The following is an 11,712-nucleotide window of genomic DNA, read 5'->3' on the forward strand; positions in this document are numbered from 1 at the left end:
AACGACTGTGATAGTGATTTTCACCCTTGGAGCTCAGGAAAATCAACTCTTATAAGTGTTTTTCTACCTCAGATAAGTTCCTCGATTGCATTGAAACAGTTAAACAAGTTAGGGTGTTGGCTCAGTAAAGAAGTAAATGCTACCTCTACTATCATCAGTGATTTGCTAACAGATGAAGAAGCAGTGAAACATGCCACTTTACAAAATAGAGCTGCTATTGACTTTCTTTTACTAGCACATGGACATGGCTGTGAAGATTTTGAAGGATTATGTTGTATGAATCTGTCTGACCATTCTGTTTCCATTCATAAACAGCTACAAAATTTGAGGGATTTAGCTAACCAAATTACAACAGATAGCCCATCCTGGCTAGACGATTTGTTTGATGGTTGGAGCTGTGCACCTTGGCTAAAGGAACTCTGTAAAGTAGGTTTGATTATTCTGATAGTGATAATTGTAGTTTTAGTAGCAGTACCCTGTATACTTCAGTGTGTGCAGAACATAATGAGTAAGACAGTATCTAGCATCTTAGTTGTTCATCAGAACGGGGGAGATGTTGGGGAAGATGAAATAGCAAGGCCCTATAAATATGAGGGCCTGGCAAAAGAATCAGAGAATACAGATATCGAGATGAAAACAAGGTTTGAAATACCAAACCTTCATTACTGAGCATCCCGAAAACAATAATGCAATCCCCCCTTTCTGATAGATCCTAAGGTCAAATGGAATGTCCTGTCTCACCCCCCAATGTATGGTTCATCCCTCACCTGTAACCCTCCCCTGAAGTATCCGATGTCTGTAACCCCATTGGCCCAAGTCCTGTCCCAGCCCACCTTGAAGCCCCCTGATAAGGTGTGGCCGAGGGACCGGACGCTCTCTCTCTTGGACCTTCCTGCTGGGACACCCACCTGGCACCATCTCTCCCCCCGCTCTCCCTGGGCCTGCCACGAGTTGCGGCTAGCAACTCTAAGCAAGGCCCTTCATCCTTTACAATAAACCCTATGCTCTAAAGACCGGGCCTCAGAGATCCTTCGTTACCACCCACCCACATCGTCCTGGAGTCCAGCAATCCCCGCACCAAGGCTTTGTTCCTGCTTTGGGATATTGCTTATCTCAATACTACATCCTGTATCCTGTTTCTCACATTTAATATCTGCAAAGAAACCCATCTGCTTTGTAACACTAATCACATATACTTTTCCAATTATTTTCTAAAATATTGATATAATTACAATTTAATTAGCACAAATCATATATATTTATCACAGTAGCATCAAGTAATTCCTCAACTCATACCCTCTTCTATGCCAACAATGGGAACTTGTTTTACATGTATGTCCATATTTACATCAAAGATGTATAACAGTTTCACGGTGAGTTCATTTTTTGCTTGAAGTTTCACATAACTTTCAGAAATCAGTAAGGTATCAACTTCATCCTTCCATCTGCCTCATTTCATGACTACTTTATTAAATCAAAAGTAAGTTTCACAAAACAATTCTAAAATATGATCCCTCCCAAATCTGGGTCTGTCAAGACGTATAAACTTGGGCTGTTGTGAACAGATCATATGGCTTGACCTGATATGCAGGAGGATGGTGATGAACACAACTTGCTATTGTTAAACTACACATGAATAATGCATTGGATTTGGGACCCGTCAGCTCTTCTGGTTTTAATCATTCATTTTCTTTTCTTCCATTTTGTAACTGGGCTGTTGATGTAATCCTACCCCATGTGAATGCTATGTTGAGGGTTTCACAATAAATAAAATGCCATCTAAACCAGCGTGAAAGAGCCACACAGTGTACTTTAAGGTGCCCACAAGAGCTGGTAGAGGATTGGGCTCCTGATGTAGCCAGTGGAGTTTTCAGTAATTAAATAATAATTAGCAATTAAATTGTCAGCAAAACATTTTAATCTTGCCCTTGGTCTCCTTGCTTGCCTGAAGAAAGGCAGTGGGTTTTTTCAGTAGAGAGAGGATGGACCATGCAACAAGTAGGAAAGCAGAGGAGATCTGGCTAGGACTGGGTGACATCAGACTCCTTGCACTGAGCCCTCTGCCATGGTTTCACCAAGAAAGGCCAAAAAGAAACATTAGGTGCGATAACTGCATAGTACAGGCCAGGAATTTTATCAAGAAGGGGTTTTATCATAATTAAAAGCTCTATTTGAGAACTTTAAAACAGTCAATCCTCATCCAATGGCTGCACCTTGAGAATCTAAATATTTGCATTCAAGATAAGAGCAAAACCCAAGGGCAACATCTGTGGCAGGGAACAAAACACTTCGTTTTCAAAGCTGGTTATGTTACTGCTTGTGGGGAACAATCCTGGGGTCGTTTAGCCAACCTGTGCCTGGGAATGCCAGGACAGTGCCAGCTGGTCCAGCCCAAATCAGTGCCAGGAACTGTTCTGCGAGTTTAGCAAGGTGAGCAGTCAGATTCCAGCCTGTTTGTGGTGATCTGGCATTGTTTAATTTACCAATACAATGGGTTTGTGTACTGGATTAAGTGACAGAATGTGGCAATTTTCTGCTTTCTGCCACAGGATTTGTGTCTTTTGCTACACTACTGTCGTGGTTCTGTCCAGGTACTATAGAATCACCTCCAGGTCCTGGCCATGCCCCTCCTGGCTACTGTAAAATTAACCCTGTCCTGGTCAGAACCAGGACACTCCCTCAAAATGCTATCAAATGGTAACCTCTCTTCCTTGCACAGACTACACTGAATTGACCAAGCTGCTTGAAACTCCCTGTACTGGGCATGTTTTTGAGACAGCAGCACCTTTTCCCTTTCTTATTCTATTCTGATAGAAGAAGAACTTTCTGTTATGATTAGCACTGTATATATATCCTACTTTCCTATGCTAAATTGAGTCTTGCTTATACACCCATGGCTCGAGAGCATTGCAACAATCACCCACATTCTTTCAGCTGAATCTCCTCTGCTGAGGAACGTTCAGTGAAGGACACCTGCACTGAGCAGCTCATGAGCAGCTGCTGGATTTCATGGGTTGGGTGGTGTCTTTGTTCCTGAACTGTGTGAGACTTAGAACAAAAAGGCACTGGAACAACTGTTGTGGAGTCTCCATGCTTGGAGATACACAAAACCCTGCTGAAACTAAAGGTTTTTAAAGTCTCCCAGATTCCTAAGTTTAGGCTGTTGCTGCTATACTTGAGCACCTAAATTCCACCTAAATCACACCCGAGATGCCTCCACGCTCTTGTGAATTTTAAAATTCCTTATCTCATAATCACAGAATGGTTTGGGCTGGAAGGGACCTTAAAGACCATCTAGTTCCAGCCCCCTGCCGTGGGCAGGGATGCCACCCAGTAAACCAGGTTGCTCATTATGGTGATTTGAGGCTCAGATATTATAAGGAGAAGGAAAACACAGAGGTGAGATGTTCCTGTGGCTGCTTGCCAAGTCAGAACTCTGGAGTGTCACAGAGTGACCTCAGAGGTTCGTTCTCTTCTGGTACACTGCACTGGACAGAGCATCCTCTAGTTCTGCACTGGAGCAGCTCAGACAGTCCTGTCTCCAGTGGTGTGACTTTGACCCTGCTAAGCCCCTGCAGCAAACACCTTTCCTCTTGCACTTCAACTCCGGGACTCCTGCCCCAACCTCATGTCTCCCATACTCAGCCATAAATCTGGAAAGCAAAACTCCCAACCTTCCTTCCCTTGCTTGCCCCCTCAGCCTGGCTTTATTTCCCAGGGTTGCTGATGGTTGAAGAACAATTGGTTTTTGCTCATCTGAGGGGATTTGCATTGTGAATCTTCCCGACAAGCCAAGGAGCAAAAGGGTGGGAGAGGAGGGGTGGGAGGAGAGATGCTCTGCCAGCCAGGCAGGCGGGATCGCTCTGGCAGTGGCTCTTCCTGGCTTTCACTCTGCCTCCCAGGGGAAAATCCTTCCTCTCACTCCAGGCTTCTGCCCTGCCACACCACAGGCAGGACAAGGAGGCAGCAGAAGGGTCCCTGCACTGCCAGCACCCAACGCCAGCTCCCACCTGCAGCAGGCAAACCATGAGGACAAGCTCTTTGCTCCTGCAGCATCTTCACCTTTGATTGAAAACCTTCACCCATCTCCACAAGGGACCATGGAGGAGCAGTACATTTCCAAACTCCACCCAATAGTGGATTATGGAGCTGGGGTCTTTCTTCTAATCATAGGTGAGTTCACAGCCTGCTCTTTTGCTTGGAGCCAGGGAAGAGGATACAGGGATTCCCTGTCTGTGCTATGGTCAGGCAGAAGGACCTGGAGGGAAATGGCAGCAAATATTTCCCCACAGGTTCCCCTATTTAGTGCCTTGGAGTTGGTTGGCAGCCAGGATTAATCTCCACTCTTGGATTTGGAATATTTTTTTTTTGATGCTGAAGAACGGCTAGCACAAGTCTGCCTCTGTGGCATCACAAGTATTTGAAATAAGTTGTGTGTCACTTTCTGTGGCATTTCAGCCCTGAGAACTGAGCCAGGGGAGCTCAGTCCATGGGACTGGTCAGGGGAAAGCAGCTGTGGGCTGACCCTTGGTGGGAGAGATGTCATTCTGCTTTGTCTGGGTAGGATGCACTGCTACAGAGCAGCAAAGTGTTTCCAAATAGCAGTTCTGGGTTTTGCAGCAGCCTGCTTGTCCTGCTGCAGGCAGATTGAAAGTTAAAAACAAGTGGAGATAGCTACCAGCCCATAGCTTCAGTTAAGTTTTTTCTTCCTTGTCCGCTTCTTGCATGTACACAGGCATTTGTTTCCTACCCTCGTAGATTTGGAGAGGAGTGGAACTTGTTTAGGCATACTTTCCACCTGAATTTTTCCTAAGATGCTTTCCTTCAGCTCTCTTGAAAACTCTGGTTGACATAAGAAAGACAAGCCTTTATTTTCATGTGCTTTAATACTGAAGCTCTGGGCAGAAGTGCTGGACTTTAGCACTTTGTATTTCCTTTTGTTCTGCACAGCAGAGCACAACTCAGGGTGAGAAAATCCCTGTCTACAAAAAATGAAGGGCTTTTTCAAGTCAGGATGATAGCTCCCATCTCTCAGAAATGCAAATACATAGATGCAGTTAAGGCACAATGGGAAGGGGCAGCAAAAAAGGGCTGGAGGCCCCCATGTTTAGTGTTCCACCATGCTGCAGTCTCACACCTCTCCTAAAGGACTCTGAGGCACTGAAACTCCAGGCACAGCTTCCAGCACCAGATCCAGAGCCCTGTGTGGTAGCCAGGTTCACTGCATCCTGCAGGGACTCTCAGAAATAAAGCAGTGAGCTGAGCTGGAATCAGGTGTTGTATTTATCCATAGCTTTGCCACCTCACTGGGCTGCACGTTTGTGCCCTGAAATGATGTTTTGATTAGGAACAAGGCCGGGGCATGGGCAGCAGCATTCACCAGCAGCTGTTTGGTTACTGTCCCACAGTTACAGTTCTGTCCTGTCCTGCCAGCTGCCCACAGGCTGTGGGATGGAGGGGAAGAGCTTCTGTCAAGGGGAAAGAGAGGCTGGGCCTGGATGTCACCTCTGATGACAGAGCTGCTTCCTGCATCTTGTGTAAGGGTTGGGCTCTTACAGAAGAAAGTGAACTGGGTTCATTTTTCCTCCTGAAGCCTGAGGATGTTCTGTTTTGGGACCCTCACTTCGAGAAACAGAATGACTGCAGAGTGCTGGACTCCATGGAAGGGAATGGAGCTGGGGAAGGGTCTGGAGCACCAGGAGGGGCTGAGGGATCTGGGAAAGGGGCTCAGCCTGGAGAAAAGGAGGCTCAAGAGGGACCTTCTGGCTCTGCACAGCTCCCTGACAGGAGGGGACAGCCAGGGGAGTTCAGCCTTTGCTCCCGGATAACAAGTAACAGGACAAGAAGGAATTGCCTCAAGTTGCACCAGGGCAGGTTTAGATTGGATGTTAGGAAACATGTCTTCATGGAAAGGACTGTGAAGTGTAGGAACAGGCTGCCCAGGGCAGTGGTGGAGTCACCATCCCTGGGAGGATTTAAAAGCTGTCTGGATGTGGCATTTGGGGACATGCCTGGTCAGTGCTGGGGAATGGTTGGACCTGATGATCCTAGAGGCGTTTTCCAATCCAAAGGATTCTATGATCCCATGGTTCCATGTCCCAGCCTGTGGAGAGTGCTCTGCCCAATGAGCCTCAGGTTGCTCTGCCAGCAAATGGCCAAGCCCCCATGGGCATCATCCCATGAGTGCAGACCCAGAGATCCTGAGAGCTCAGGGAACCCTTCAAGGGCATCCAGAGGTGGCAAGTGAATGTGTGTGGTCAGAAAGTGAATTAAGGAGGGACATGGGGTCTCAGATTTGTGTCCCCATTTCAGTTAAGCCATTCTCTTGACGACATGGAGGATTATGTACTACTTATGCCAATATATTTATTCCATTTTATTGCATGTGCCTCTGTTAAGTCCTCTGTGGGCACTTTAAGTGGCATCTGTGAGCAAATGCAGCCTTCCTGCATTCATAGCCACAAAGAACATGACAGAATCTTTTTCTGTCTCCCTCTTTCACATCTGACTTTAGAGGACACCTTCTCAGGAAAACCTTTCATCAAAATGTTGCTACAGCACCATGTTCACTTGAAAGAATAGAGAAAATTAGTTGTTTGGTGCATGTACTTGTGACACTGCTGTCACCAGCACTTTGAAGCCCCGTGGCACACCTGAATAATGTATGACTGACAGCTCCTTTTGCAAAGCAAGCTCTGGGTCTGTTGCACCCCTGGCTAAAAAACTCCCATGGTCCCACTACTCTCAGAGACCACCAGAGCAGTCATGCTAATTCTCAGGGATCAGCAAGGACTCTGAGCTGCCCAGCCAGCACATGCCCACCACCCAGGCAGTTTAGAGCCCAGTGCTGGGGCTCCAGTTGAAGATGAAGGAGGTCACACAGAGGGAAGGCTTTGGGAAATGCAGGGGAGAGGTGGCCAGGATGGCTGGAGTACTTCAGCAGGAAGGAGAAGTGAGGATATTCTTTCTCAGTGCAAGAAATATGTGGACCTGCTAGAGTGGGTCCAGAGGAGGCCACAAAGGTGTTCTGAGGGCTGGAGTGCCTTCACTCTGGAGACAGGCTGGGAGAGCTGGGGGGTTCTCTCTGGAAAAGTCTACAGGGAAACCTCATTGTGGCCTTCCAGCATTTAAAAGGGGCTTAGAAAAAAGACAGGAAGTGACCTTTCACATGGGCAGACAGTGACAGGACATTCCAAACCCTGCCATGGGCAGGGACACCTTCCATTAGCCCAGGTTGTTGCAAGCCCCGTCCAGCCTGACCTTGGACACTTCCAGGGATGGGGCAGCCACAGCTTCTCTGGGCACCCTGTGCCAGGGACACCCCACCCTCACAGGGAAGAACAACTAATATTAAATCTAGACCTGCTCTCTTTCAGTTTAAAGCCATTACCCCTTATCACTACATAATCTTGTAAGAAGTCCCTCCTCAGCTCTGTTGTAGCCCCTCTCAGGCACTTCACATACATCCAGTGCATTTTACAGGTGTGATAACCATGTGATATTCCTGTCTGTGCTGATCCTTCCCTTCCAGCCATCCTGACAATCCTTGGCAATTCAGCCGTCCTTGCCACGGCTGTGAAACGCTCATCCCTGCTGAAGTCACCCGAGCTGCTCACAGTGAACCTGGCAGTGGCAGACATTGGGATGGCCCTCAGCATGTACCCGCTGGCCATCGCATCCGCCTGGAACCACGCCTGGCTGGGGGGAGACGCCGCCTGTGTTTACTATGCCCTGATGGGTTTCCTCTTTGGGGTCTGCAGCATGATGACCCTGTGTGCCATGGCCGTGATTCGATTCCTCGTCACCAACTCATCCAAATCCAACAGTGAGTAAATCGCCCTTCTGGTCACCTGGTGCTGCTGTGTTTGGGCTGGGCTGCTCTGGGAGGTGCTTTGTAGAATGTGGCGTGGATTATCAGGTCAGTAGCAGCAGAATGAACCTCAACTTTTAGAGCAGTATCAAATCCTGGTGTTCCCAGAAGGATCTGATCAAATTCTGTATGAAACAGTGGGATTTTTCACTTCTCAGTTTAACCAAGCGAAACTACCTGAAAATGGAGAGCACAAATGTTTTCCTGGACTGCCTTCCCCTCCTATTTGTATCCAAGCAGATATACTGGAATTTAAAAGGAAGGAATATTCTTCTGGCATTCCTGGGCTGGGACCACTGCACATTCAAGGTGAAATTGATCTTGTAAATCTCCCTGCCTTACTGAGCTCTAGATGAGCACTGAGGGCTGTGTTCAGGTCTCATCCAACCCTCTGACACTCTGTTTCTCTAGAAGCCCGAAGGTTAGGGACCTGCAGCAGCAGCCCAGGTGTGTCTGGAGCCACCATCCTTCTGTCTAAGGAGAAGTTATGGCAAACCCCCATGTGGCTGGGATGGGATCCATATATGCTTGCTCTTCCTCTTTCTTGCAGGTAACAAAATCACCAAGAACACTGTCTGCATCCTGATTGCTTTTATCTGGCTCTACTCCTTGCTCTGGGCCATCCTGCCCTTGGTGGGTTGGGGCTACTATGGCCCTGAGCCCTTTGGCATCTCTTGTACAATAGCCTGGAGCAAATTCTACAACTCCTCCAATGGTTTCTCCTTCATCCTGAGCATGTTCCTCCTGTGCACGGTCCTGCCTGCGCTGACCATCGTTGCCTGTTACTTGGGGATTGCCTGGAAGGTTCATAAAGCATACCAAGAGATCCAGAATATTGACAGGATCCCCAACGCAGCCAAACTGGAGAAGAAGCTGACCCTGGTGAGTTATCCCTGTGATGGGGAGAGCATGCAGTAATCAGGAGCTGGCAGAGAGCTGGCTCTGCTCATGCACAGCCCACAGAATCATGGAATTACAGACACCTACACAGAAATTCTGTGTGGAAACAGGATTTTAATATATTAATATTAAATATTTTTTTTTTTTCAAATACGGACTTCAGTGCATTTCTTGTGGAAAAGCAGAATTGATCCAAGCTTTCTAGAGGCCAGTCATAGAACCACTGAATCATTAAGGCTGGGAAAGGTCTCTAAGATCATCAGGTCCAACCATTAATTCAGCACTGACAGGCCCACCACTTAACCATGCCCCTAAGCACCACAGCAACACATTTTTTTTTAATATTGCTAATGACAGTGACTCCACCACTGCCCTGGGCAGTCTGTCCCAATGACTGACAACCCCTCCTGTGAAGAAATGCTTACTAATATCCAACCTAAACATCCCCTGATACAACCTGAGGGCATTTCCTCTTGTCCTTTCATTTTTTACCTGGGAGCATAGCCTGACCCCCACCTGGCTTTACCCTCCAGGGAGTTGTAGAGAGTGATAAGGTCCTCCTGAATCTCCTTTTCTCCAGGCTGAGCTCCCCCAGCTGCTCCTCATCAGACCTGTGCTCCAGACCCTTTCCCAGCTCAGTTCCCTTCTCTGGACACACTCCAGCCCCTCAATGTCTCTCTTGTCATGAGGGCCCAGCAAGCACAGCTTCAGCTGTTGCAGTTCAGGTGTGGTCCCACACACACCTCGTGTGCCAGGGCATCCAACCCTGTCTGTGCCAGCTGCAAACAGCTCTGTTCCCTTGCAGATGGCCGTGCTCATCTCAGTGGGATTCCTGAGCTCCTGGACTCCCTATGCAGCCACCAGCTTCTGGTCCATCTTTAACTCCAGCGACTCCCTGCAGCCCGTGGTGACGCTGCTGCCCTGCCTGTTTGCCAAGTCCTCCACGGCCTACAACCCTTTCATTTACTACGTCTTCAGCAAGACTTTCCGCTGCGAGGTTAAGAAGCTGCAGTGCTGCTGTGGCTGGAGGGTTCACTACTTCAGCTCTGACAACTCCGTGGAGAATCCCGTGTCCACCATGTGGAGCGGGAGGGACAACCTCCGTCTGTCTGCGGCGCCGCAGGTGCAGAACCCGGGAGCTGCAGCTCCCTGAAGTGCAGCCACAGGGTCAACCTGGCCTCACTCCCAGGTCCAAAGGAGCAGGGATGCAGGAAATGAGGTTGTCACTGCATATCTTATGTCAGTACAGAGATTTAAGTATATATTTTTAAGCAACTCTCAAATATTGTCTTTAAGCCTCACAGAAAGAAAAAAAAAAACTAAAAATCTATTTTTTCCCCAAGAAATTCCACTTTAGGGGAAATAGATTTATGTACCAAATATAAAATCATGTAAATTAAACTTATTTTCAAGTAAAAAGAGATTTATTATTTTTGGCGTTTTTTTCCTATACTTTTGATTTTATTTAATGCAATGTATCTGGCAACTGTTGGCCCTAGCAATAGGTAAAATAGCCATCAGAGAAAACCATAGGTTGCACAGAGTGTTACCAAATAAACACAGCTGATTGTGTATTTTTTCAGCAATTCAGACTGAAAACCATATGGGGAGCAAGAAATGTTCACTGCCAGGAAAAGGTGAGAATGTGGCTGCTCCCAAAATTAGAGATCTCTGGTTCCTTGCTCTCTCAGAAGTGCAGCTCCAACTCCTCCAAGCTGAGGAGCTGAGCAGCCTTGGTTGGATGAGGTTTGGTGTGAAGGTGGCAGTCAGTGAAGGATGCCTTCTGTGTGTCCCAAATGGCACAGTGGGAAGGAAAGGAAGCTCTCAGCAGGAGGAACTGTGACCTTCAGCTGTTGCTGGCTGAGGTACAACAGCTCTTCTGCCACAGAAGCTGTTGGAGCACTTTGGGATCGGAAACGTTAAGGTTGGAAAAGACTTTTAAAATCATGTCCAACCATCAACCCATCACCACCATGTTCACCACTAAACCATGTCCTCCAGTGCCACATCCACATATTTTTGGAACACTTCAGGGATTGTGACTCCATCACTTCCCTGGGCAGCCTGTTCCAGTCTTTTACCACCCTTTCTCTGCAGCTGTTTTCTGTACAGGATGACACAAGGCATTCCCCAGGTGACCTTCCTAGCAGCGTCACCCTGCAGATGCAGTCCTGGCTCCCACGGCTTCCATGGGAGCTCCTGAGATCCCAAATTCCCCCCTGGCTAGAGCACTGACATGACTGCAACTGAGAACAGAGTTTGATGATTCAGTACAACCATAACACCAGGTTTGTTTGGTGGTTTTTTTAAGTTCTGAGAAGGTAATTTATGGTCAAATTGTAATTCAATGGTTATTTCCTACCCAGCCCTGGACTGTGCTGTCTTTTCAGGATGCAAGCACTGAGTTCAGGAGTGAGTCTGGGCACCTCATGTTTGCAATCACCAGTGCAACCACCTCAATACAACCAAAATTTAATCTAAAAATGTCAACAGATCAGACCTCTCACATAGTAGTTTTTTCACCACTCTTAGGAGGTTTACAATGCAGACACTCAACCTGAGCCAGCCACCTTTGGCTTCCTTCTTTCCAGTGAGAATAAATGGAGCTCCCTACTCAGATGATGACATATAAAGTTAGGTAACACAACTAAAACTCTGATATGTATTGAAATAAATTTAATTTCAATGCCTTACTTTGAAAAAGCTTCTAGGCAGTCTCTGGCTATTGAGGCATAGGAATAACTTAGAGATTTTTTATAGAAAATTTCTGTTAATGGTCAATTTTCCATCTGTAAAATTAAATGTGACTCACTTCAGAACAAAGATCAATTATTTGAGACAGGTCATTATTCCAGAAGTTAGAACATGACGATAACACTGCAAAGGCTTGGATTCCACCCCATTACTTTGCCAGTAATACTGTGCAACTTAAACTTTGTCTT

At 47.1% G+C, this 11,712-nt stretch overlaps 1 protein-coding gene across 1 annotated transcript; it reads left to right on the plus strand.

The window, feature by feature from the left end:
* The first annotated feature begins 4,100 nt into the window (after positions 1-4,100).
* Positions 4,101-10,044, plus strand: LOC128786307 (opsin-5-like). Its single transcript, XM_053939506.1, has 4 exons — positions 4,101-4,173; positions 7,532-7,825; positions 8,421-8,752; positions 9,576-10,044. The coding sequence occupies exons 1-4, from the start codon at positions 4,101-4,103 to the stop codon at positions 9,921-9,923; spliced, it is 1,047 nt and encodes a 348-aa protein (XP_053795481.1). The 3' UTR covers positions 9,924-10,044.
* The last annotated feature ends 1,668 nt before the right edge of the window (positions 10,045-11,712 follow it).

This window comes from Vidua chalybeata, chromosome 3 (genome assembly GCF_026979565.1).
Source record: "Vidua chalybeata isolate OUT-0048 chromosome 3, bVidCha1 merged haplotype, whole genome shotgun sequence".
In the NCBI taxonomy this organism is placed as follows: Eukaryota; Metazoa; Chordata; class Aves; order Passeriformes; family Viduidae; genus Vidua; species Vidua chalybeata.

Excerpts from the sequence above, each read along its gene's own strand:
- LOC128786307 (XM_053939506.1), top strand. The coding sequence starts at position 4,101 with ATGGAGGAGCAGTACATTTCCAAACTCCACCCAATAGTGGATTATGGA. Across the intron at positions 7,826-8,420 it reads CAACTCATCCAAATCCAACA|GTAACAAAATCACCAAGAAC; the intron begins GTGAGTAAATCG and ends TCTTTCTTGCAG. Across the intron at positions 8,753-9,575 it reads TGGAGAAGAAGCTGACCCTG|ATGGCCGTGCTCATCTCAGT; the intron begins GTGAGTTATCCC and ends GTTCCCTTGCAG.